We start from the raw sequence: 27,735 nt of genomic DNA, 5'->3' as shown, positions 1-27,735 counted from the left end.
TTAGTTGTGCTGTCTCCAAGGGAAGGTGACGTGTCCTGTAGAACTTCTGTGTAGATAATAATCTTCATAAGTTAGCTGTGGTCAATGTTATTCCCATTTTATAGATGAAAAAACTGACTTGGAGAGGTTCAGTGACTTGCTTAAGATAACAAAGTTAGTCAGTGAGAAAGAAGATCAGTATTCTAATCATTCTTTCCATTCTACCCTGGCGTCTCTTGTGGTGTCTCTTAAGACAAAAGATTTTTTAAAAGAACAGAATTATCCAACTTTTCTGAAGTGTTTAGTGTGAGAATCCATAGGTCTTACTTGTAGAGTAGGATCTACTTGAACTTTAGTAGTTTATTTTGTCTTCATTTTAACTCTTTAGTGTGATGTGGGTGAAAGTTTACACAATACATTAGTTTTCCATTCAACAGTTCATACACATTCTTTTGTAATAGTAAATTTAGTCTCCACAATAGGGTATTATCTTCCCACAGCCTCTCTTTTCCTTTCATGCTTGGCTCCTATCCCTTGTAAGTTTTGTCGCTGGGGGGAAGCTGCCATTTTGATCTTGTATGGTGGACACATACATCCTTGTATTCTTGTTTACCTTATAAGCCTCAAAACTAAGTCATGGGGTGACTGACCTGAAGGGTCACTAAGAGTCCTGTTCCTAAGGCCCATCAGATCAGTGAGAATGACCTGTTTGATTTCACATTTTTTTCTCCCACCACGAGTGAGATCTACTGTTGTGGTCCCGTTGAGAGTAGTCAGCAGAAGAGACTAGGCATCGTCCAGTTCTTCTGGCCTGAGAGGTGAAGGAAGCCGGGGTTCATGTGGTCCTTGGACTAATTGTTTCCTTGTCTTTCATTCCTTCACTTTTCTTTGCTCTGTATGGCAATCTTTGCTCTGTGAAACCAATAGTTACATATTAGATGGCCACTTGGAGGCTTTTAAGACCCTAGTGGCTACTCACCAAATTAGGTTTTAGAACATTGTCTTTGGGGAGCTCTGGTGGCCTAGTGACAAGGAATTGCAACTACAATCCCAGAGGCAAATGGTTCAAATCCACCAGATGCTCTGCCAGGGAAGGAGGGACAATCTCCTCCTGTACCAGTCAGATCTGATTTGACGGTACACGCACACAAAAATAATAAAATTTTTTTTAAAAAAAAGAACATTGTCTTTGTGTACTGTTATGCTGGTTGACATTGGAATTCCCTGGAGATATAGACATCTGGCAATTTATGCTGTTTTCTCATTTCTAAATGAAATTGATTGAGTCAATGTACACTGCTCCATTTCTCTGAAATTAGAAATTGTTTAGCCATCTCCTTTCTCCTCTGCATCCTCTTCTCTACTGAGACTAACTCTGTCTGTCTGTGTGTTAGCTGGCAAATTTGAATTCTAGGCAATGGAACCAATCAAGTGTCTCACCAAAAGTACTAGATATTTGGAGTTTGGCCCTTCCTCTGATCTGACAGTATTAACACCTTTTCATTTTTAATTCCTATAGGTATTTAGTTGTTATGTGTGTGCCATCTAGTTGGAACCAGTTCATAACTGACCCTCTAATAGGTTTTTGGAGGCACTAAATTGCACAGGAAGAGATTGCCCATCCTTATTCCACAGAGCTGCTGGTGGATTTGAACTGTGTACCTCTGGGATGGCAGTACAGCTTCTTACTAAATAAGGAGTTGTGTTGTCCTTAAGAGTTGTACTTCCTTAAATAAGAAGTTGTGCTATCAACCCAAAGGCAGGCAGTTCAAATCTGCCAGCTGCTCTGTGGAAGAAAGATGGGTAATCCCCACCCTACTCCCCGTTCAGCAATTTCTAGCCTCTGGAAGCTTGCTGGAGTGTCAGCTATGAGTCAGTCCTGACATGATGGCACATAACAACGTAAGTATTTAGAAAAGATGTGTTACCCAAAATAAGGGAAAATGCAAGCTCATATACATTCACTAACAAACTCTGGTATTTCCACTCACTGATCTCTGAGAGACACTTTAAGTTTATTCATTACTCATTTCTTTATCTCAGCCTCATTATTTGATATCTTGTATGAGTTTAGTCTTTTTACTGTTGTTGTTAAATACTGTCAAGTCGACTATGACTCATAGTAACCCTCTGAACAAGGGATCAAAATCTTTCCCTATCATGATCCATTCTCACTGTCTCAACCATGTTCAAGTCCATTATTGCAGTCACTGCTTCAATACATCTCATATAAGGTCTTCATCTCTTTAACTAACTGTTTTTCTAAGTATGATGGTTTTTTCCAAGGACTGATGCCTTATGAAAACAGACCCAAAGTATGTGAAATAAAGTTTCCCCATTCCTGCCTTTAAAGAGCACCCTGGTTACACTTCCTCCAAGAAATCTGACTGTCCCTATGGCAGCCCCAGGTATATTCTCAACTCCCCACCAGCAGCACAATTCAAAGGGATTGCTTTTTCTTTAGTCCAATTTCTGCATGTGCACAAAGTATTTGAAAACACCAATGCTTGTCAGGTGCACCTTAGTTTTTACACTGACATCCTTGCTCTTTAGCACATTAAAGTATGCTAGTCATTAGGAATCCAACAATGAATAGGATATAGAATCTGCTTATAAGAATCATCAATTTTGGAGCTGAAAGGAAGACAAAACATGACATGCCTTAACTACCTACTACAGAATTATGCTTGGAATAAGAAAGAGGTTAAGTTGACTTCTATTTCAGGGTGAGCCCCCTGCTGAGTCCCACGACTGATGCACACACAGGCCAGCCAGGTGCTGTCATATTTACAGAACAGATCTAGCAGCAATAAGTACATTAGCACATGCATACTTTAGTAAACATTGACTCAAAGATGAGATTTTTTTAGCAATGTAAACTAATTAATTGCCAAAATAAATAGAAATCTTCATTCCTGATAGTCTGCATTTGCTTGGTATTTTGCCATTCTTAACATCAATGAGTTCAATCTGAAGTTGACCTCTTTTTAAAAAAATAATTTATTTTAATGAAAGTTTACAGAGACTTTGGATTGCCATCCATTCATTGTTGCAACTTTTTCCCTGCCCAACCTCGCCTCCCAGTTCACTCTTCTCTTTGGAAAGTAAAAGAAAAATTCCTTCATTGTTATATAATCCCTTCCCCTAATTCCACTCCACTGTGCAGCCCTCGTTCTTGACTCCCATCATGAAAAAAATACCAAATCATAAATCCCTTTTAAAGAGTTCTCTCCCTAATCTGTTTCAGTGCAGTGTACATAATTTATGCCATCTTTCTCAGAATTGACCTCTTTTTTAAGCTTTGATGATTTTACTTTTTCCCACTAATTTTTGTGATCCTTCCTCTTCCTCCAGGTGATGATTGCTCTGTTTTCAGTCATGACCTTCCCAGCTATATTAAAGACAATTTTGAGTCAGCACGAGTCACTGAGGCAAACTGGGAGACCATTCAAGGTGGAGTAATAGGAAGTGGCTGTGGGCAGCTGGCACCCTATGCCCACGGAGATTCACTCTATTTTAATGGCTGTCAGATAAGGCAAGCTGCCACCAAGCCTCTGGATCTTACTCGAGCAAGGTAAAAAAACTTTCTTCCTTCTGGTCCAGACATAGAATCATTGAGAAGCCCTGTTATTTTCAGCAGTCTGTTAGCTATGATAATGAACTTGACTACACAGATGATACTAAGCAGTAGAAACCTCTGTATAATTGGAATTGAGTACAAGGAACATGTTTCCACAACTTGGCTTGTTTCGCTAACATTTCTTTTAGGATTACTTTGTAATTTTTCACATACATAGGAATAATGCAAGAGAAATTGCCACTGGCCCTGAAAAATCCATATAGATAATCTAATCTCAGCCATATGTATGTAAATCTGCAAATGTGCATATGAAGTAAATTTATAGTGATGCAAACATAGGCCTTTATTTGGCATATGTAAGTATACCAAAGTGGAGGCTGGGTGGGCTGATAAAAGCTGGATAAATGGATAAACACCTTCAGAATTCACATGCCATAGGAGATGGAGATTATTGCAGAAGAGAGTAGATAACAACCTTGCAAAAGGACTGAGAAAGAAACACCAGCAGGGGGTAAAGTTCCTTCCACACTGGCTTTTACCAGCTTGGCCTACACGCCACCAAACACACCACTTTTTGTCTGTTTAAGAAAAAAAATGACCATGAATTTAAAATGTTACAAAGTACTCATGTCATACTGGAAGGACATTTGAGAATTGATGTTTGGTTAATGAGTTATAAGGATATTTGAGAATTGATGTTTGGTTAATGAGAAGATAGAGGGTCACCTGCAAACTTCTACTTTAGAAAATATCATTGTTGGTGGTGGGTTTGTTGTTTTTTTTTGGGGGGGGAGGTGTTGTTTTTGTTAAGTACCGTCTAGTCTATGACAGCTCCTAGCCATCCCATGAATAAGAGATCTGAACCTTGCCTCATCCTGTGCCATCCTCGTGATCTCCGACATGCTGGAAACCACTGGAAGGGTCAACAAATGAGTCTTGTTGAGGATCACTCTCTTGCTCTCATCCTCCAGCATGATATCAATAATGTATTCTTATAGGTTTCATCCCTTAACATGACACGTAATAAATATATAATAAAATTTGTCTCTGTATGGTAATCATGGAGATAAAACAAAGTGTCCACACCCATCTTCATTTAGATTTCATTTTCTGCCAAATAATTTATACACAACTTAGAGACAACATAGTATTTTCCTTTGGTCCCTTATAATGTAAAACTAGTGGCTCAGTAACCAATTGGATACCATGTTGTAAAGGTAACTTTATATTACATTATTAATTCAGAGTTTAAGGCCTAGCTCTTTTTTGGGGGGTGTGTCTTTTTTAACACTGAGGTTATTCTGTTAAACATTAAAATGCTTATGAGGATGCATTTGCTATATTTAAAAAATTGTATCTTGAAAATTATTATGAAAAGCTGTTAAAAGATTTGCTCACAGAATTGTTTTAGATAGTTACCAGGGATAGGAAGGGAGAGACAGGGAAATAAAAATTAATACATAGATGAGTTGGGTGAAGGCAAAGCCAATGGACAAAATATTGCTGCTTCTTGTTGTTGTTGTTGTTATGTGCCGTCGAATCGCTTGTGACTCATAGCGACCCTATGTACAACAGCCCTAAACTCTGCTCTGTCCTGTGCCAATCACACTGTCTCTGACACTCCCATCCCGATTACCCCAGTCACTGCTTCAATCCACCTCATAGAGGGTCTTCCCCTCCTGCGCTGTCCCTCCACCCTCCCAAGCATGATGTCCTTCTCCAAGGACCGGTCTCCCCTTACAATATGTCCAAAGTGTGTTAGGCAGAGCTGCCCGATTTAACCCTTTCCAGGATGAATCTGTTTGTTTTCCTAGCAGTCCATGGTACCCTCAGTACTCTTCTCCAGCACCACAGCTCAAAGGCATCAATTCTCCTTCTATCCTCCTTAGTCATCCAACTCTCTAATGCATAATAAGTGATAGCAAAGACCATGGCCTGTATCAGACACACCCTAGTCTCCATAGAGACACCATTGCTCTTCAGTACTTTGGAAAGGTCCCTAACAGCAGACTTGCCCATTGCAATATTGCTTAGACACTGTAATTAACTGGCTGTTCCACAGAAGAAAGATGGGCATTCGCCTCCTATGTGATTTACAGCCTCTGAAAACCCACTGGAACATCAGCTTTGAGTCAATTCTAACTCAGTGATGCCTAACAACAACACTGCAATTAATATTCAAAAATGCATATGAATGAGCGAATGAAACTGTAATTGAGATGTCATAGAACAAAATTTATATGAATGATAGAATAAAAAATGATAGGGCTTGTAAACTTTACCTCAAATTAAAAGAAAATGCTGTAAAATTTTTTAAATCCGTATCATCTAAGGCAAGGACACCTGTGAAGTAAAAGAATATACTGAACAGAACAGCAGGACTGGCCAAAGATCCTATGCCTAACTCCTTTCTGTCGGCCCTGAATGGCCCACATCTCCATCCTAAAATAGACATGATCTGTCCTTGTCCAGATGCTGTTAAGTTTGGAGGTATTTGTGAAAAATAGGCAACATAAATATTGTGGTTTTACTCCCTGTCCTCTCTGTCCTTAGCTGCCTCTTTGGCCTATATTCCCTTTCAAAGAAGAGAATACATTTTAGTTTACTCTAACAAATTTGTACGATGAAAAATAACACATCACTAGAAGTCAGAGGTGTTTTCTTTATGTGAAAAACCCATCCTCCTGGGTTCTAGCCCTATTATTATTTAAAACATAATAGAAATAAATATTACTAGGGAGCTCCAGTAGCAGAGTAATAAAAAGCTTCACTCCAGTCTTGAAGGCACACAGTTCGAATCCACCAGCTACTCTAAGGGAAAAAGATGGGCAGTCTCCTCCTGTGCAATTAACTGCCTCTGAAAATCTGCTAGAGGATTAGCTGTAGGTCAGTTTCAACTCAATGGTATACAACAAAAACAGCTAATATGATTTCGTTATAAAGCTGAATTCTCGTTTTTACTGTTTTGCTATTGATTGCTGTCAAGTTGAGCACGACTCATAGCGACCCTATGAACAAAAAGGCCTGAAGCCTTTCTATAATTATCGACATTTATCAAAGTTCGTAGAGTTTCCAGAGGTATGTTGTTTAGGAAGTGGATGCCATTTTACTATATTAAAATGTTAAATTAAGGATTTTGGACACTAAGTCTAAGACTCTCACTGCCACTGAGTTCATTCCAGCTCCTAGAGACCCTCCAGCAGTTTTCCAAGACTATAAATGTTATGAGAGGAGATTGCCCATTTTTCTCTAGAGGAACTGCTAGATTACAACTGCTCACCTTCCGGTTAGCAGCCCAGCAAGGAAGTCATTACGGCATTTGGGAACTAGAGGAAAAAATGAAAATGCATCTCTTTTTTTACTATTTCCCTTATGTTTTCCAGCAAAATCATGTTTGTCTTGCAAATTGGGAGTGCATCCCAGACAGACAGCTGTAACAGCGACCTGAGCGGCCCCCACGCCGTGGACAAGGCTGTGCTGCTGCAATACAGTGTCAACAACGGGATCACCTGGCACGTCATCGCACAGCACCAGCCCAAGGACTTCACACAGGCGCAGAGGGTGTCCTACAATGTCCCCCTGTAAGTAACCTCAACAGAAAGACCCGATCACAGATATTGTTGTTGTCTGTACCATCAAATCAGAACCAATGCATAGCTGACCCTCCAGCGGAATTTCAGAGGCAGTAAATCACACAGGAGGAGACTGACTGCCCATCTTTCTCCTATGGAGCAGCTGGAGGGCTTGAACCCCATGTGATTGGATTGGCAGTACAACTCTTTACCACTAAGGCACCTGACCACCATAGAGTTTGGTCTAGAGAAGCGTACAGACCTCTGAGAAGGACTGGAAAAAAGCCCAAATTAGTGACCATCAAATTAATGCCAGCTCATCGCAATCCTGTGGGTTTAAGAGTAGAACTGCACCTGTGAGTTTTCAGAAGAGCACCAGACGTTTCTTCCAGCATGCCTCTGGTGGATTCAAACCACCAGCCTTTTGATTGGTAGTAGAAAATGTGACCATTTGCACTGCCAAAGGACTCCCAGAAGACATACACACAAAACTTGGTAACTGACAGAAACCTATGTTAGTAGGTGGTGGAAAGACCAAGATGTATCCAGACGTCCAAAGTTCCATTGCTGTTACCATTTGCTATTAGAACAAGAGGCAAAACTGAAGCAAGGACTAAAACAAGATGAAATAGAGTTAAGAGCTAAACGCAATGACACCCTTTTGCATATTTCCTTTACCGTGGCATATATTCTTAACTCATTGCGGTCCAGTCTCACACTGACCCTCCAGGGAGTTCCTGGCTTCAGTCCCACAGGAGATTGGCCATATTTCCCCTTTGGAGATGAACTCCACTCTGATTCGCTAGGGAGAACTCTAGTGCCCTAGTCCATAGGGTGCTGCACTGCTAACCCAAAGGCTGTGCCTCTCTGGCCGTTCGAATCCACTAGCAGCTTCAAGGGGAAAGGCAAGTAATCTCCTCCTGGGTGCCTAATGCCTTTGGAAGTCCACTGCAGGGTCAGCTATGAGTCCATACTCTATTCTTTAAAAATGAGTATTTCTTTCTAATAGTGGACACAGTAGTAAAGGAGCCCCTAGTAAAATGAAGGTTAAACAGATGGCTCCAAACTAAAAAGTGGGCGGCGGTTTGAATGTTATCACAAAGCTCTTTAGGAGAATAACCCAAGAATTGTCCCCTTTAAAGATTATAACCTAGAAAAGCCACAGGAGAAGTGAAAAGCTGTCACGTGGGGTCACTAGGAGTTGATATTGACTCAGTAGCACTCAGAAATTACACTAGTTGGAGAATTTGCTAAGGCCTGGTAACTATCAGTTTTGCTTATAGTATTGTGCCCCAGCTTTAAGCACAGTGCTTGCTACACAGAGGGACTTTACATATGTCGACTGAATGTCCTGTTTTCAGAGACTAATCAAGCAAGGGGAATGGAGGGAGGAAGATGAGAAATTATTACAAGTCCCATGAGTGGTCCAATGTAGATTAAGACTGCTACTAAGACCTACACAACTATGAATTCTAGGCCCGAGGTTTTGTTGAGTTGGTTATCATAACCCTATTACATGAATCTGGAAATCCAGTGCCAGAGAGTTCCGTGTATCCCAGTTTTAACCTCTTTGTTCTCTGCCTGTAACCTAGGGAGGCGCGGATGAAAGGTGTGTTACTGCGTTGGTGGCAGCCACGCCACAATGGAACAGGTCATGATCAGTGGGCTTTGGACCACGTGGAGGTTGTCCTGTGAGTATCCGACACGTGCTAGCCCATGTCCGTTGCACAGGGGTCTGAAATGTCTTCAACACTGCATGCTCCTTAATTAAGAACTGTTTCTGATAAGAAGCCCCCACAGGACCACTTTGGCTGATGCTGTTCGGCAACTGCAAGTTGTAACTCTAGTCAACACTGAAGTAACAAAGCCCCGAACAGTATTTAATGTGTCTTAGCAATTTTCAGTGAGCAAAGTATTAATAAGGATTTGATCATATTGGTTAAACCAGATAAAATGAAAGTCTTCAGGTAAATGGGAAACAATGTCTTTTGCCAGATCTAAGTAACCTTATAAAGTAGAATCACATCCTTCAAGAGAAGGGATCCATGCCTGTCCATGGACAGAATGTTACTCTCTAGTGTTGCCAATTGCAAACACCGACCTTATCCTCAGGTGCCAGAGGCATTCTTCCATTTAGTGACAACCAGTCACTAAAGATCTGTGGTCTCAGATCCTTCCTGGCCAATCCCAGCACCTGCCAAGTCAAGGATGTCCCCCCATTGTTCTCCCTGTATATAAGGCTCTCACTGCTCTTACCTACCCAGGTTGGCTGTTCCTCTCAGAGAGATGACTTGCTTTTTCTCTAACAATCTAGTTCCTGTAAAACTGGAATGCTTATGTCTCGACGGGTTCGGACTGATGGCTCCAAGTTGTTGGCAAGGAGAGGCGAATCTTCTCGGTAGATAGGTTCAAATGTTCATTCTGTTTACCAAAACAAAAATGAAATCAGTCTTCTTACTGATTTCAGTCATTCTGAAAGCAAATTTAAATTATTCATTGGTAGGAAAACTACCAGATTTGTTTTCTTTCAATCATAGCCATGAGCTGACTTTCTCAGTCGTGAGTTAGCCTTCGTCTTAGTTTTCACTGAGGCACCTGCTTGCATGGCATCCATATCAACCCCCGAATCCGAGAACGACTGGTCCCTACACGAGTCCCCACTGTGCGCTCTGCTGCTTTTGGACTACTTGCCGGGCTCTGCCTCTACAGGACAAAGGGAAAGTTGAAAGCAAATGTCCAAGCTCATTGGATTGTAAATATGAGGCTGATGCATTGCTTAGTTATCAATTACTTCAGATGACATTATTCTACAATAGAATATTCCAAATTCTGTAAGAAATAAGCGTACCATAAAGCCATAGAGAAATATTCCGAGAGACCAAAAATCAACATTATACCCATTTTTCTCTCACCATATTCCTTTCTAAACAGTACTTTTTAATCTGCTTGAACATCAGAATCACTTGGGAAGGCTATAAAAACATCAATGAACACCCCAATAAACAAGTCTCTCCCTAGGGGTCATGGTAAAATTTGATCTGTGGTAGGACTTAAGCATTATTTTTTACAAAGCTCCTCAAGTGATTCTAATATGTGGGTTGAGAGTCAGATGGGAGTCAATAACTACTTTTTACCTATCTAATTGCTTACCAAGAAAATTTGTATCCATGGAGATTCCTGTGACTGACACAGCTTCACCAAATCCCATAGATACATCAAAACTTAACAGTTCTCAGAAAAAAAGACAGGATGCTAATCCTTCCCTTGAATAGACATAACAATTTTTTAAACTGATTTATTTACAAAGTTTGAATACATAACAAGTCTTAACACATCAGTATTTGTAGAGATACTTCTTCCATTCAGCCAAGCAATTGCAGGAATTTACCAGCATCGTAATATTATTACAAAGATCAGGCTGATTATAGGAAACACCAGGAATGTTCTTTGAGTTTTCCTGAACCAATGATTTGTATTCATAAAACTTTCATCCATTTTATTCAATCTCCAGAATTTCAGTAGTTTGATGAATGTATCACCTAACAAGGTCACTTAACAGCACTTGTCTGCTCTCATACAGAGGTAATTTCTCAAACTCACAAGGGCATTAAAACTTTTCAAGAAAAATTAGCATTGCCAATGCTAATGTGCTTTACAAATGTGATTTGAGTTACATTTGGTGTCTTCTTTAAGAGAAAAATTTCAAATTATAACTTATACACTGTTGTTGTTAGGTGTAGTCAAGTCAGTTTTTACTCATAGACACCCATGTACAACAGAATGAAGCGTTGCACAGTACTGTGCCATCCTCAACACTATTGCTGTGTTTGAACTCACTGTGGTAACCAAGTCAGGATCTTCCTCTTATCCGCTGGTGCTTTACTGTACCAATCCCGATGTCCTTCATGTCCACAGTACATGAAGTATAGTCTCACCATCTTCAATTTAAAGAGCATCCTGATGCACTTCTTCCAAGATCGATTTGTTTATTCTTCTGACAGTCCATAGAATATTCCGATTTCTTTGCCAGTACCAAAATTCAAGGGCATCAGTTCTTCTTCAAAGGAATCTATTTTCATCCATTGTCCAGCTTTCACATGCATGTGAGGTGGTAAAGAATAACCTGCTTTTGGCTTGTTGTTGTCATTTAGGTACTGTATTCATCTCTGACTCACCGCAATCGTGGGCTTTAACACTTTTAAGAGGTCTTTTGTGGCGCTTTTCCCCAGTGCAACGTATCCTTTCATTTTTTTTATTTCTGCTTCCACAGATGTTGATTCTGGAACCAAGTGAAAGGAAATACTTAACAACTTCAGTCTCTTTTTTCCATTTTTCTATATGCCATTAATTGGTCAAGTGTGAAGGCTTTTTTTCCCCTTTATGTTGAAGTGTAATACATACTGAAGGTGATAGTCTTCAGTAAACATTTTAAATCCTCCTCGCTTTCAACGAGATTGTGTATCACAAGTTGTTAAGGACACTTCCACCAATTTTAATGATGCCTTCATTCATCTTCATATGGTCCAACTTCTCAGATTTCACCCAGCATACAGATGAATTAGACATATTCACTGTACACAATCCTGATGCACACCTTGCTTGATTTTAGACCATGAAGTATCCTCTCATTCTGCTGAAGTTATGACATCCTGGTCTACACTCAGGTTTTTCTTAAGACCAGTTAAGGCTTCTGGAATTCCCATCTTCCACAATTTTATCCATGGCTTGTTACAATCCACATAGTCAAAGTCATTGCCTAGTCAATAAAACACAAGTAAGCATGTTTTTGATACTCTCTGCTTTAAGCCAAGATGTATTTGGCATCAGTAGTGATATCCCTTGTTCCATGTCCTTTTTAATTTCATCTTTTTGGTGTAGAGTGCAACCCTTTATTACTCATTGTCTGTAAAAGGTTATTTCTGTGTGGCATTAATGATATTCTGTAAAATCCACATTCTGCTAAATCACTTTCCCTTGGAACAATTACAAATATGGATCTCTTCCCACCCCCGCCCATCCTCACCCCTCTGCTCCCACCCCTTCCCCCCTTGGGTCCTGAAACAAGTTTTACTAGTTATCCTTCTATTTTCACAATAATAGTCTTATGCAGTATTTGTCTTTATGAGACTGAGTCAGTTCAGTAAACATAATGCTCTCTAGACTCTCATGTTATATTTTATGAAATTATTAATGCTGCAAAGTATTCCATTGTGGAAATGTAGCACAATTTCTCAATCCACTTGTTTGGTTTTTGTGATGTAGGGTTTGGATTTTTTTTTTTTCTTTTTTTAATTTGGAAAGTCTCTGTTTTTTTATTTGTTTGGGGTGGGTTTTTTGGGGTTTTTTTTTTTTGTTTGGGTTTTTTTAATTTTTTTATTTTAATTGTGATCTTAAGAAAAGTTTACAGAAAATTTCTATTTTCATTCATTAATTGTTGCACATGTTCTCCTGTCCCCTTCTTTCCCCCTTCCTCAGTTCACTTTATTTTTTTTAAAAAAATAATTCATTCATTGTTGCAGTTTCCTCCCTCGCCTCCTTCATGCCCCACCCCTAGTACTCTTTGCAATGTACCTCTTTTTCTGGATCATTGTCCTATATATATAATACCTAATCATATATTCCTTTTAAACAATTCTCTCCCTTATCTGTTCCAGTACAACATTGGTTATTTATCCACTTTTTTTCTATTCTCCTTCGATTTTTTGATGGCCATTTGGGCTGTTTCCATTTTCTTGCTATTATAAATAAAGCTGCTATGAACATAAGTGTACGTATCTCTGTTCATGGCTCAGTTGTCGTACTCTATCTTTAATACCTTCTGTGTCATTCAATATTCTACATTCAGAATCTTCCACTATTACAACATGAAGCTTGAATTTATGTCTTCCATTCTTTTAGCTTGAAGGATATCAAGTATGTCCTTCATTTTTTGGTTTTCTAACTCCAAGTCTTTGTTTATTTTATTAATATAATACTTTGTCTTCTTAAGGTGACCTCTGAAATCTCCAATTTCTCATCATTTCTCCTTTCCACCTTAGCTCTACACATTCAGGAGCTGATTTCATAGTCTCTTCTGACATCTCTTGCTCTTCTTGGTCTTTTTAACACTCTTTGGCTTTCTTTGTGTATAATATCTTTCATGTCTTCCACAGTTCATGCATTCTTTGGTCATCAGTGGGCAGTGTATCAAATCTAGTCTTAAGATGATCTCTAGATTTGAGTGGACATACCCATGGTCATGCTTTGACTGATGGATTGTTTTCCTTTCTTCAGCTTTAACTTCAACTTGCATGTGAGCAATGGGCAATGTGTTCCATAGTCAGTTCCTAGTCTTCATCTGACTGAAAATTGAGCTGCTTCATGATTTCTTTCCATAGATGTAGTTAATTCAATTCCTGTTTATCCTATCTGGCAAAATAAAATGGTATATCAGTAATCTTGTTGAAAATGGGTATTTCCAATGAACAGATCATCAGTCTTCAAAATTCTACATTCTACTACTACACTTTGTTTCCATCTTTCTCACTCTAATCACCAGTAATTAATTATCAATGCATCTTAGTTGCATGCTTAGTTAATTTCATACTTCAGGAGTTGGTGAAAATCTTCCATTTCTTTTGCCTCTTAACAGTAGGAGTTTGTGTATTAATTGGCATTAATAACTTCCCTTACTTAAGGATATATGGATATTATCCTATCACTGACAGTGGTGTACTTTGGATGGATCCTGAAATACTCTTTTTGAAAATGAATGTGTGTCATTCTTCTTAAAGACCCAGAATACTATACTAAGTTATTTACCTATTAAAAAATGGCCAACACCAGTACATTTCAGCTCACATTCTACTTCTTTGTTGACAACTTTGAATTTTCCTAGATTCATATTTTGTGCAGTCCATGTACCAGCTAATAATGGATGTTTGCAATAGTTTCTTTTACTTTGAGCCCTTCTGTATCAGCAGATAAACCTCCCTAAAGCTTTACTCCATCAAAATCTGTAAGACTGTGCTTTCAAGGAGGTTCTTTCCCAGTCATAGTTTTACTCCCTTGCAACTTGAAGGATTCTTTTTTTTTTTTACTACACTATGTCAACAATTTTCCACTGCAATTTACAAGCTTCTCACTGCTCTGAATTTTATTTTTTTTTTAAGAACTAGATAATCAGATCTTTCTTCTTAGTTTTTCCACCAAAATCTGTGACTTGCCTGGTATTTGGCATTCTTGTGACCATAGCTTCTAAAATCGCAGCAACACACAAACCACCCACAGTATAATAAACTGACAGTTGACTGGTGAGCTTTATACATATGGCCATATAATTTTATGTACGGGTATTACACATAAAATGTTAAAGGAAACTCTGTATCTTCAGTTATATTTATTAAATGTATTAAAATTATAGAGATTACTTTTATTTCCTTTTCATTCTTTCTTAACAAGAAGAAATACTTCATGAAGCCTAATTCAACAATTTGTTTTATGAAATACAGTATTAAGAAATTATCAGTGTCATGGTTTTTATATTTTGCTCTTTTCTAAGAATTGAGCATTTCTATGCCACTCTGCCTTTCCAAAGTACTTTTTTATAAGCGTCACAGAACGTTTTTTAATATTCACTAGTTAGCATGCACTGGATATTCCTATAATTACTTTAATTCCTTCATTTATTTTACTTAAATAGAAAGTATCAGAAAGTTCAGAAAACCGAAATCATTTTCCAGAGGATATTTCAACCAAATGAGACACAAAGAAGTTAGGCAATAATCGTATTATAAAGTGTAAATATTACTAATTGTAAATTTGCTACAGCAGATATCTGTTTCAAAATAGGTAGACTACCTCCATCAAGTGCTATGACCTGAAAGTATCCTCTTAGTTAACTATACTTTTACATAAGAACATTTAGTTATATAAATGAGTAGTCTTGACTTCTCTAAAGTAGAGGGAGAAGAGTATATTTTAGGAGATACAAGCCCTACTTGAGTAGCTGCAAAGTAGATTCCTAATATGTTTTTGCAACTAATGGTTGGGCCATATACTTCACTTAAGAATTTTTAAAACTCTGTTTTCTTTTTTAAGTGAAGATTGGCCTTAATCTACCACAGTTGTGCGTTTGAGCGTGTGCACCAAGGACACATGCTAAAAACCCTGAAGAAGAACAACAGTGGTCACGCATGGTATCTTACACTGAGTTTAAACTCCCTTCTGCCCGAATTAACCAAGAAGATGTACATGGCTGATGAGAGCAAATTTAGTACGTCTGAAAATATTTCCAATTTTTTTTTAAAGTGAACAATATAGAAAAGAAATTGTCACTAGTATTGAGGTGATGTCACTCATTTCGATCTTGTAGCACAGACTAGAACTGCCCCGGAGGGCTTCCCGGGCAGTAACACTGTACGGCAGCCGACTGCCACACCTCTTCTTCTGCAGAGTGGTTGGTGGGTTTGAACCACTGAGTTTTTGGTTTACAGCAAAACACTGTAACCACTGTACCACCAGGGCTGCTTAATGAGCTATATAAATAATGTCATTTTTAATGCAATACCAAAATACTACATGTGGAAGGATTTGAGGTTCATAAATATGGATATACAGAATGAGAAGCCCTATGCCATGAAGATAAAAACCACCCTTAAAAAATTTAACAAGCAAAGTCACGAACGCCTTATGCTTGTTTGAGAGTATAATCTTCCCACACTGAGGATGTTCTTGAATAATAAAACCTGCTCGTGAAATGCACTTCACGGTGCTTAGTTCCCACTAATCCATCATATACCAGATAAACCAAATTGACAGATCATTTTTTTTCAGCCTCTTTAGCTTACCAAAATCCCTCCTTCCCTAAAGTCTGAATGATGTAGCATAGCACGATCATTGACAATTGAGCGTCAGAAATCTAATCTCTCAGAATACATTGGTCAGTGTAGAATATTTGTTTTTCAGTAATGTTTATGAATACATTTGGGCAGATCCCTCACAAGATCCATGCTAGTGAGGTTCTTCTTAGGATAAAAGAGAATTATTTCTTGTAATCTTGTTGTTGTTGTTATTGTTGTTGTTGTTGGACCCTTCTATCCTAAGAATCTACCTTACCCAACTATGCATTTCATTCACACATCACATTTCCTGTGTGCGTCTCAGTCACACCTTCCATATGTATAATGAAGTGGGCCGGTTTTTGCATGTGTACCTTGAAAACAAATTGCTCAGTAAAGAGTTAGCCTTTAAAAATGGATTCAGTAAAAAGTGAACCACTTTTACTGAGACTTGAAAAACCTAACTATAATCTTGAAATACATTTATCAGATTTAAAAAATATAAGTTCCATCCTGACCATCCCTCATGCTATTCATTATCAATATATTGTCACTTTTTTGGCACAAATGATTTATGGATACTTAGCATATTACATTTGTTGCAAAGCATATTCATCCTTTATTCAATTTGACTTTATATGTTATAGAGGACTTTTGAACTTTTAAAAGCCTGTTTCTTAATATATTCAAGAATATGTATTTCCTAAAATGTAAATTGACAAATCAGATATTAAACTTACTACTGTTTGTCCATCTTAAGTATAAATGTTTAAACTATTACTTAAGTATTTCTCTTTAATAAGCAACATTTATGCCAAATGTGGTTCTATAGCTACATGTACTTCAACATATGTTATGAGCAGTTATTGCATGCTGCATTACATAGAAAAGTGAATTATATGTATTTATTAGGTATGGAAGAATAAGAAATAACTTCTTTAATTTTTATTTTCAAAAGAGATGAAAAATCCTTTATTGCGTCTAAACCTGATCACACTTTTATGACTAATCAGAGTGCTGCATGCATTGAAAGGCATTTTTTAACTTGTGTTATATTTCATTATTTGCTGTCATTGGTTTTCCACTAGAGTAAGGTAAGTCGTCTTGCTAAATCTGGGCAACTGTTTACTAATAGTTTCATCAGATTCATCACCTCAGTTAACTAAGAAGTTTTGTAGAAGACCTTTCCTACTGAAAAGGAAAAGCTATGGGGATATGGGATTGGAATATACTGGAACAGTTGAAACCTATATCCAGGTATATATAAACCTGAATCAGTTATCGAAGACTAAACTCTGAATTTAGTGTTTTCTATTTCCCTAATTCATATACAATATTAGGTATAACAGCATAGACCAGAGTGCCAACTTGCATCTTTCTCTATTCCTAGCACTGTACTGTGTGCGCCTGATGCCCTCACAATTTATGAATTTGTTATGAAAGAAAAGCAAAAGTAGGAATGTACTAAAGAGCTAAGAGTTATGATTAAAAGAAATCATTCTCTTTCAGAAAATACACGGTGGGGAAGATGCGTGTGGGCACCTTCACTTCTCAGCTCTGTGCTAAGATAAAAGTGAAATGGCACAGGGAGGTGGATTTACTCTTGATAATTGAGTTCTAGAGCTATCCCTTAGTTAAGATTTTCTATCTTTAATATGTACATACATTTCTCTTGTAATCAAAATATGTTAAAACTTAAGAGAAATAAAAGTTAAATGGTTTTTATTTATGGAATACCTTGATACTAAAAGCTTTCATTTAATCCTTAAAATTTCCATGGCATTATAAGATATCATGATTGCCCCATTTTATTAAAAAAAAATGTGAAATACACAGCATTTCTGAAAGACATGCACTTTATAGTTAATGCACACCATCCTTTCTACAGTAGAACTTTGCTGATTAGCTTGAACGGTAGCTTTTCATTTTTCACTCATTAATAGCTATGATATCTAGCAGTGCAATGGAATCTGATCTCTGCATTCATGTAAATTGTGGTATTTTGTCACATACATTTTGATGATAAATCAATTACTGGTAAATAATAATGCCTAAATTTTTACATGTGTGAATCACTTCTACTAATTCTCTATCTTCCGCATTCCCACTGATATTTTAATAAATTAAATGAGCCAAATATTTCTGTCAAATCTCTTTTCATTTATAATAACCTGTTAGTTTGTTTACTACTGTCTAAGTAAGCAAGCTAAGATAGTGGCTCCAGTGTAGGGTAACAGTTCAAAAGAGTAGTCACTAGTTCTTCAAAGGGCTTGGCAGTATCCATGCACCCTATGCAGAAAAAGGAAGCATTGTCTACTTCATAGGCCATTGAAGTCCCTAAATTCCCTGAGCGATAACAGAAATTTAAATCAGCATTTCCAAGAAGCCATTGATATTCATTCTCTGCTCTTTTAATGACTTCACTTAAATTCTCATGATGATAGAAATTTGAAAATATACCCAGGTCTAACTATAACCAAATCAAATTGATAGGTCAAGTGGCATACTTAATATACTTTGGAATGAATATTACCTGTTTTCTTTGAACTTACAATAACAATTATGTCCTCTGTAGCTGCAGTGAAGAAGTAGGTCTTTGGAGTTCCAGTGCATCTATTATTATATCAATTGTGAATTATCTATAGTTACACAAATATAAAAAACGAGCTCACAGATCTCCACAAAAAGAATAAACATAAGATCTCTAGACTCATTCAAATTCCCCTAATGCCCAGGACTCTAAGTTGGACATTTTAGAAGTTATTGTCATTGTTATTGTTGTTGCTGTTATTATGTGCCATCAGCTTGACTATGACTCCTGTGCACAATAGCTCTGAACACTTCTCTATCCTGAGCCAATCTCACTGTCTCTGACACTCCTAGCCTCAGCACCCCAGATATGTGTCAGTCCATCTTACAGGGTCTTCCTTTCCTGCTCTGTAACGACTTAATAACCAGATCAGTTCATTAAAGGGTTCTAGAGACAGGATTTTGACTTAACTTCCCCTCTGCTGGGTTGTTTTTCTAGCACTGGAAAAAAATCTTCCTTTGCAATTCTGACCTTACTGACTCTAGAGATTGCTATTTATGTTTCACATACCAATTTTCCAACCTAGTTCCAAGGATACTTTGAAAAATGTGACCATTTAATAATAGAACTATATAAATACTCAACATGTATAGCAAATGCATTATACAAACATTCTCAGTGATCAGAGATATGCTGATACATATTGCTCTGCATATATATATATAACTAGTGAATCAAAATGCCCCTAAATTGGATGTAAGCTTTCACCATAGCCTAATTCTCAGGATCTTAAAAAACTGTCACCTGCTTATATTAATTTTTCTCATATATAAAAATGAAGGCTTTAAATCCATCCCATAGTAAGTAAATAACTTCATGGGAAAAGTCCTGCAAAACCATTAAGCACGCATACTGCCCTCTGTTGAAACGAAAGGTGCCCTGACCCTACACATCGAGGCAGCTTCATCACGCTGTCACATTGAGATAACTAGACGTCTTGAGTGTTCCAAGTTTCTGTTTGTATTGAATGTAAGATATTTCACCTATTTTAAATTCTGAGTCATTTTTATTTTTTAACATGTTTTCAGCAGGATCATTCTTATTACTTTAACTTTGCGATTATTCCTTATAGTTAAAGAATAATGACTTACAACAGGAATCCAGCCAGTAAGTCACCAAAAGTTGAACAAATGTGCCCTGACCACCCGCAGGTCAGGCAGGAGTCTCAGTGCTTTGGTGTGAGGCAGAGGGGATTTGGGGTGTAGACACCTACAGCAAGGAAGACGTAGATATGAGCCCGAATACTCCAAACAGAAAATGAGCATTTTTGGGAGTCAGAGCTCAGCCCACTGTAACTGAGTTAATAATTCCACCTCATAGCAGTCCTCTTCCGGGGTTTCGAGCAATAAAGCTCTATGACAGGAGACTGCTTATCTTTCCTCTGAGTACCAGACAGTGGACCCGAACTGCCCTTTCTGTTAGCTGACCAACACACAACACACTCTGTGCTACCAGGTTCCTTACTTGGATAAAGAGTAAGGGGAGGGGGGTGGGGACGTTAATTTATAGAGAGGAGGATTAAAGAAAAAATGTGAGAATTGAGCAATGAATACAAACTTAGAAACTGACTGAGGGGGTGAGGCAAGTAGAAAAGGCTCCAGGCAAATGTAAACAGGGCTGTCTACATAGAAGTGTAGTTGGAGAAAAGACCTGTAAAGCGGAATGAGATTAAGTACATAGGCAACTTGAAATACCTGGCTAAACTGCCTGAGCTGTTGCAGATAAGATTCTAAGTGGTTGTTGAGCAAGATAAACCTAACATTTAGGGAAAGTTAGCTGCAACTGATGTGTCAAGCTGATTGTGTGTGTGCACAAATGCATGCACATGCAGTTCCACTGTCTTAGTATTTTATAGCATTTTTTATGGGGAGCCTCTTTTATAAGAGGAAATGATTGAGATGAGGAAAATATTTTAGGGGACACTAATAGCTCAGAGAAAGAACTAAGGGGACCTCAGTGCTGGCAAGCTAAAGACATCCACTGCCATCTAGCTGGCTCCAATTTGTCTCAACTCTCCACTGAATTTCTGACCCTGTAAATCTTAATGAGAGACCTCTGATGTGTTCAAACCACTGACCTTCCTGTTACCAGCCTACTACAAATCTTCTATACACTTTCCAGGCTCTTGATGGAAAGAAAGCCCCTACCCAAAATTCTAATGCCATTGAGTCAATTCCAATTCATAGCAAGTGGATTCCAAACTCAATGGGACAAATCCTGACTAATTCAGTTTCCGAGGCTGCAGTCTTGATGGGAGAAGATTGCTGAATCTTTATGCTGCAGAGTGAGGGGTTCAGCCCACCAACCTTTAGTTAGCAGCCAAGCACATAACTATGGCACTAAGACTTCTTTCGCAAGGGTTTTATGAAGAAAGAATATGGCCCTTCAAATCATTGTCCTTTTTATCCCTTTATTTTTTTTCCCTCTGTAACTGGGCTTTCCATAAGGAGTTTTGCTGTGTCATGTGTAGCATGTGGCGCTATAAACCAGAAAGGTCAGTGGTTCCGACCCACCTGCTGTGCTCTTTGAGAGAAAGACCAACATTCCACTCCCTAAAGCCTTACAGGCTCAGAAACCAGAGGGAAAGTCACTTTTGAGTTGCAGTCAACCCAGCAACAGTGGGTGAGTTTACATGGCCACAATGAGGTGAGGCAAGTCTCCCTCCAGAAAGGGTTGCAGCTGTGGAGACTGTGGGCCTTCCTACTCTTTCTGTATCACAGTTGACTGGACAGTAGTGGATTTTCTAGAAGAAGTAGTAAATAAATTAATTTCAACTATGACATTGAAAATTATCATATTAATCAAGACATGTATTATCTCCTCATTGCTCAAGGAGTAGGAAAAGTAGTACAGCTGTCTGAAGACAAACCTGGTTGTGTTTTTTTTATGTTTGTCTACATTGTCTTCAGAATACACTCTATAATTCCTAGCGCTTTGACAACAGAGAAACCCAGGATAGAAAGTAATTAACACTTCCCTTTGTTTTATATGTCCCTTTGATGTCTAACCTCCAACCACATTTTGAGTAGATGCTCTTGCTTTTTGATGAAACATATCTGATGAAATTGAGTTTTGTATTTTTGAGACATTTTATGATAAATTTTCTTTTCTAATGACCCAACTTGATTACCAAATCCTCTTGTTTTAAAGTTTTCTATATTTTACAATCACAACTGTACATAGGGTTTCTAAAGGCCTGCTATACCTCTCTGTATGTAACTAATATCACTTACTTTAAGTATCATTTTCCACCTTGCTCGGTAAATTGCTGATCGTTGATACCCCAGAAGAGCACGTTGCTTAGTGCAAAATTGTCCTTTCCATCTTTGTTCAAACTCAAGTTCATGTCATGGTCATCTTGATGGGCATCACATCACATGATATTATCTCACTCCAGACACACTTCATGATTCTGTGAAATTAAGTAGGAAAGGTTTTAGAACCATCACAGTATTCAAGATACCTGATGAAAGTGGAACATATTGTTAAGTTCATCAATATAACCCACATATTGATGGCACAAATAGTTACGTTATTACTCAGGTCAGTATGTGAGAGAGGTATTGTTCTTGTCAATGATTTCATATGTAATGATCCCTTTTAAAATGTATTTGCCATATTGATATTTTAGAAGCTATAACTTTGAGTATTATTCAAGTTCCTACAGCTCCTGAAAACTATTTTCAAGATGTTTATTATTTTATATATATATATAATATAAACTGTATGTATAAATATGTATATGGGGAAGAATATAAATACATTACAACCATTTACACATTCTTAGTATTTTATGAATTGTCACTTGTCTCTTTTTCATAAGCCATGTTTATTAGATTATAGCCACCTTATTAATTGAAGAAGAACGTAGACTCCAGTCTTCTGAGAAAAGCTTCCTCATTCTGCCCCTAGACTGTATACACTAGGAAGATCAAGATGACTCAGCTAATAAGCTCGGTCCATTTTTACTATTTAAGTTTTAAATGAGATTGTTTGCTATAGACCAAATGGTTTCTCTTGATTTTTAAAGATATCTTGAAATTAGGCACTCTTCTTCCAACATTACTTTCACTCAAATAATGTTTTCAGGAAGACTTCGAGAAGAAAAAGTACAAATTTATGTGTACTTTGTGTCGTTTTTGTTGTAAATTAAGAGAATTCATCATCTTTCCTGGTTCAGTGCTTATTTTTGAAAGAAAGAGGTTATAAAATGTGGTTTTATTTTATATTGGTTTGCGTAGTGAAGGGGATTTTTAAGGCCAAAGGCACTGAACCCATGTCAAACTTAAGGTCCTTTGCCCCTGGCTGGTAATGTCTGCATGACTTGCTAATTTTTTATGTAAATAGCAAAGTAATGTAGGACCTGGAATAGGATTTGCTTTCAGTGATGGAACTTACATGCTGTTTCCCCTTTCCCTCCCTCCTCTACCCTCTTTGGTTTTAACAGCACTCGAAAACAAAATTACATGATGAATTTTTCACGACAACATGGGCTCAGGCACTTCTACAACAGAAGACGAAGGTCACTTAGACGATATCCATGAAGAATCAAAAAAGTTTCTTTTTCCTTTCAACATGTGATGTATTGCTTTCCCTTTTTTTTTTTTTTTTCTTTTTTAAATCTCGCACTGCAACTGGTATCAGGAAATTTTTGTGAAGGACTTGGTGATGACCTGAAAGCCCTTCTCAAGACAGAGTGTAAAACCACTTTCCCACACTGTGAACTAATGACAAGTGACTTATTTTCTCATAAGTGTTTTAATGTCAATGTGTCTGTGACAATTGTGATAATGTTGTAAAATCAGTTACAGTGGCAGTATTGAAAGTAAGAAATAGTTTAACAGAAAAAAAGTTTAAGCACAAAAATTTAAGATATGTTTTAAATGGCATTTAGTGCAGTATTTAACATTCTTGGTCACCAAGCTATTTAAGTGGACTGTATTTCAGCTATGTATCATGTTTTATATGATTAAATTATCCTTGTTTGTCCTTTATGTATTCTCTTCTACATATAACACATGGACACTGTATTTACTTGTTTTGTTGCGATATTTTGCTGCTGAATTTTGGGCTACTTATATTCTGCAGGAAGTTAATTGAAATACCTACCCCACAAGATAGCTGTAAAGATATTGTATTCCTTTAATATACTCCTTAAAAATGTATGTTGGTTTAGCGTTGTTTTGTGGATAAGAAAAATGCCTGACCTTGAACCATTTTCTACTTAAAAATTGTGAATGAAGAACCCTTATCCCTGAAAAGGAGTTCCCATTTCCTTGTCAAAAAGATTTTTTTAAAGTTCTGTGGCTGGTTTCCTAACAGTAACTGCCATTTTGTGTCTGTGGTAACAGAGTGACTTGTAAAGCAGTGAATGTTTTCATCGTGTTCTCTTTGTAGATCTTTTCTTTCCCCCTGTGGGTCATGTTCACACCTTCTGAAGACGTTGTGCCAACACCAGCAACACTACTATGGCCCTGTAGCCCTGAACTGTCTATTAACATACCTAAAAGGTTGCACTCTTGTGAAACTAAGCTATAAAAGCCCATGCTTAAATAAAACCATGTCCAAAAGCCATGTGAAGTTCATTTGTCTTTTTTTCACTTGTAACTAAATTTTAGGTAAGGTTTGGAAAGGACAGTGTCAAGTCCATTTACCAACAACATCTGTGAAGATGCATTTCACTTTAGCCATTTTTCTTTAACTAGTGTTAAGGCTGTCAGACCTGCCTTTAATTGTTTTTGGTGAAACATCCTTGTATGTCATATAACCCTGGTATGTCCACTTGCTGTACAGAGGTTGCTGTGAAGCCAAACACTGTGATACTGATGAGTCAAATGTGATAATGGTTACCCATGGTGGACAGTGTTTGGTGAAGCTCCTCGATTAAAACAAGCTTAGAAGCAGGAGTGGCATCCACTTCCATAATAGCTTGCCTCTGGAAACCCCATGAACCTGGAGAAAGGATGAAAGTTATACAGGTGTCCAGGACTTTCGTTCATCGAGTCGCTATGAGTGCCTATGACTTGATGGCACTTAACAACAACAACACAGTGTGAACTGGTTGATCACTCAGCAGCTACCCTAAAGGAAAGGTAGTACGGAATTTTGAAAATAATAAACTTGTAACATGATACCTGGCTCCCAATAAGCACTACCAAGGGAAACACAATCTCTGCTCAAAGGAAGTGTATGATTTTATGGAAGAAGATTATCACCAGATGATTACATAAATAAATTTCTAATTATAACTATGGCAAATAGCGCATTCAACAATAAACATGCTTTTATGAACATTTATTAAGATACTTTATTTAGAGTCTTATACTAAGGAGCCCTGATGGTATAATAGTTAAATACTGAGCTGTTAAACAAAGGATTAACTGGCGCAAGTCCACCCAGAGCCTCTGCACGAAAAAGATTTCTCAGTCACCTTCCATAAAGACTGCTGTTGTTGGGCACTGTTGAGTCAATTCCAGCTCAGTGATCCCATATGACAGAGTAGAAGTTTCCCGTAGGTTTCGTTTCTTTTTTTTTTTTTTTTATTTTAATGAAAGTTTACAGAGACTTTGGATTTCTGTAGGTTTCACTTGGCTATATTTTTTAGGTGTGTCAGAGGCAATGAGATTAGCACAGGACAGAGCAGGGTTTAGGGCTGTTGTACATAGGGTCGCTATGAGTCGCAAACGACTCAACGGCGCCTAACAACAACAACAACATAATCTTTAGGAAAGGAATTTGCTAGACTTTTCACCTTGGAGCCACTAGGTGGGTGTGAACTGCCAAGTGTGTGTGGTGGTCACACACGTCACCATTGTGATACTAGTGCTCTTTTCCATCGAGCTTGCAGCCTACTGGGGAAGTTCTCTGTTATGTGGGTTTGCTGTGAGTCAAAAATACATGTGATACCCAACAACAGTAAAACAGGCCTAGTTCCCTTCCTCAATTTGTAGTCTAGTCAGAAACAGAAAATGACCATCAAATATGCAGAATACAAATGAAATGTGGTGCAACAATAGTATATACTGGATTTAATATGGAACAACAACAAAAATCCCTATTGATAGCTCTTTCTGTGGGAATGGAAAGGGAAGGCTAGTGTAATGCTTAAGTAATATTAGCGAGCCTACCTAGGGTCTCAGTAAAACAAGGGAAATATTAAACATGCTGTTACATAAAGTTGTTTGTTCTATTATTCTCTATTTTCACATGAACATCTAAAATAGGAAAAAAATACAAAATAATAGGCAGCAGAGAGAGTAGTGGAAATATTTTCTAGAAATGGAACAGCACATGCAAAGACAGACCGTCACTAGCTTGGCACCTTGGGGTGGGGGAACATCATTAAAATGTTGGGAATGGTTAATTGTGATAAGTCAGCCTCAAGAAATGGGCGAGGATCTTTTTACTGGGGAGTGAGAACCCAGGTTAGATAGGGAGAAGCTTCTTTTTTTTAATATATTTTTATTTTACTATTATTATTAATTTCCATGAACATTTACAGAGATTGAGGATTTCCATTCATTCATTGTTGAACTTTTCTCCCAACCCACCTCACCCCCACCCCCAGTTCGCTCTTCTTTAAAAGCAAAATAAAAACTCCTTCATTGGTATATAATCTCCCTGCACCCTCCCACCCTCACCCCGAGTATACACCACTCTGCAACCCTAGTTCCAAACTCTTATGATAATCATAATGTCCTAAAATATATTACTTTTAAACTGTTCTCTTGCCAGTTTTTAAATTGAATTTTTTGTGGTTTTGTTTTTAAGTTTTCAAAGTTTTCCAATCATTGGATATTTATGGTAATGAAATTGTTCTTTAAATCAGTGGCTTCTGGGAGCCACAGGAAGGTTTTATTAAAGGACTTTGCTATATTAACTCTGGCTGAGGTGTCAAGAATAGTCAGACAGGGTTAGAAAAAGAAGCTAAAGAGTTGAATAAATAGGTCTGGGATGACAGCTAAGAAACAATTACAGAAGGGATTTTAAATTATCTGACAAGAATGTTACAAAACGTTCATACTTTTCCAGAGTAGCTACAAACTGTCTTACATACAAAATGTAATTGGTGGTGGGGTTATCTATCTCAAATCAGGACAGACTCATAGCTGACATTCCAGAGGGTTTTCTGACACAGTCAATCACATAGAATCACCCACCTTTCTCCCACCCAAATATAATAATAAGTATAAAAGTCATTTGTGGATTTATTGTCTAGAAAAATGACCCATTTCCAGTTCAGAGGTGAGAAGCTCTTATTAACATTCCATATCCTACTGAGTCCTTTGTGTACTTATTCTAAATGACTTTTTAGGTTTTGTAGGGGTTTAAATCCAACATGAATAGAAGCATATCTTCCCTTTGTAGACACGTGAGGCCATGCAAGGAAACAGCCAAGTCTGTCCCTCTCCAGTGCCTTTGTTCCCTTACTCCAGGGTTTAGACACCCTGTCTAGAAATCATGCTAGTGCAGCAAGGAAAGATATATTCAGCCTGGAAAACAATTCTTTATAGAGCTAGTGCTGCTAATACATAGATAGATATGTGAACAGTAAAAATGCACAAAAAGAAGTATAAGAAATACTGCTAGAGATAGTATACTAACTTACTCTAAAGTTACTGTAATCACCCCTTAATGCTACTATTCATAGACAGTAGATACACTGATAAGTTACCTGTAGTTCTTGCTCCTGGGACCCGGGAGTCACTGGTGCTTTGAGGAGAACCCCCTCATGGGGAGCTGAAAGGTTGGGTTCCGGTATTTCCTGAGGACAGGTTGAGGCAGACCAAGGCTCTGGAGGTGGAACCTCTTCACTAGAGGTCAAGTAAATCATGGTTGTATCTGACTCGATGATCCACAACAAGTGGCGAGGAAGGGCGGTCTGGTGGCTTTTGGTTTTTGTTCTGTGCTATGGAGTCAGAACCAACCCATAGCTGACCCTCTAGCAGGTTTTCAGAGGCAGTTAATCTCCCAGGAGGAGACTATGTATCTTTGTTTATAGGGCAGCTGGTGGGTTCCAGCTGTGTGCCTTTCCCCTACGGACAGCACATTTCCTTACCACTAGGCCACCAGAGCGCCTTAAAACTACAAAAAGTGGGACTGATCCTCCCGACAGCTCCCGGTGCCAGGGACCCCTGCCCGGCTGCGCGCCCGCAGCCCGCCGGCCGCACACGTCTCCGGAGCCGGGCCTAGGGC

The 27,735-nt window shown here is 38.1% G+C and overlaps 1 protein-coding gene across 2 annotated transcripts in view; it reads left to right on the top strand.

The window, feature by feature from the left end:
- RELN (reelin) overlaps positions 1-24,120 on the top strand; it is a 633,193-nt gene extending 609,073 nt beyond the window's left edge. The window contains exons 61-65 of one of the 2 annotated variants that reach the window (XM_006882610.1): positions 3,334-3,553; positions 6,943-7,140; positions 8,724-8,822; positions 17,039-17,044; positions 22,988-24,120. In XM_006882610.1, the coding sequence (XP_006882672.1) occupies positions 3,334-3,553; positions 6,943-7,140; positions 8,724-8,822; positions 17,039-17,044; positions 22,988-23,084 (620 nt within the window). In that variant the 3' untranslated portion in view covers positions 23,085-24,120. The remainder of the gene's footprint in view (positions 1-3,333; positions 3,554-6,942; positions 7,141-8,723; positions 8,823-17,038; positions 17,045-22,987) is intronic. The other variant, XM_006882611.1, reaches the window with a different exon arrangement.
- The last annotated feature ends 3,615 nt before the right edge of the window (positions 24,121-27,735 follow it).

Source organism: Elephantulus edwardii, unplaced genomic scaffold (assembly GCF_000299155.1).
Source record: "Elephantulus edwardii isolate Elephantulus edwardi_28Jun2011 unplaced genomic scaffold, EleEdw1.0 scaffold00022, whole genome shotgun sequence".
Taxonomy (NCBI): domain Eukaryota; kingdom Metazoa; phylum Chordata; class Mammalia; order Macroscelidea; family Macroscelididae; genus Elephantulus; species Elephantulus edwardii.
Note: the sequence above shows the minus strand (reverse complement) of the source record. Positions and strands in the feature narration are given on the sequence as shown.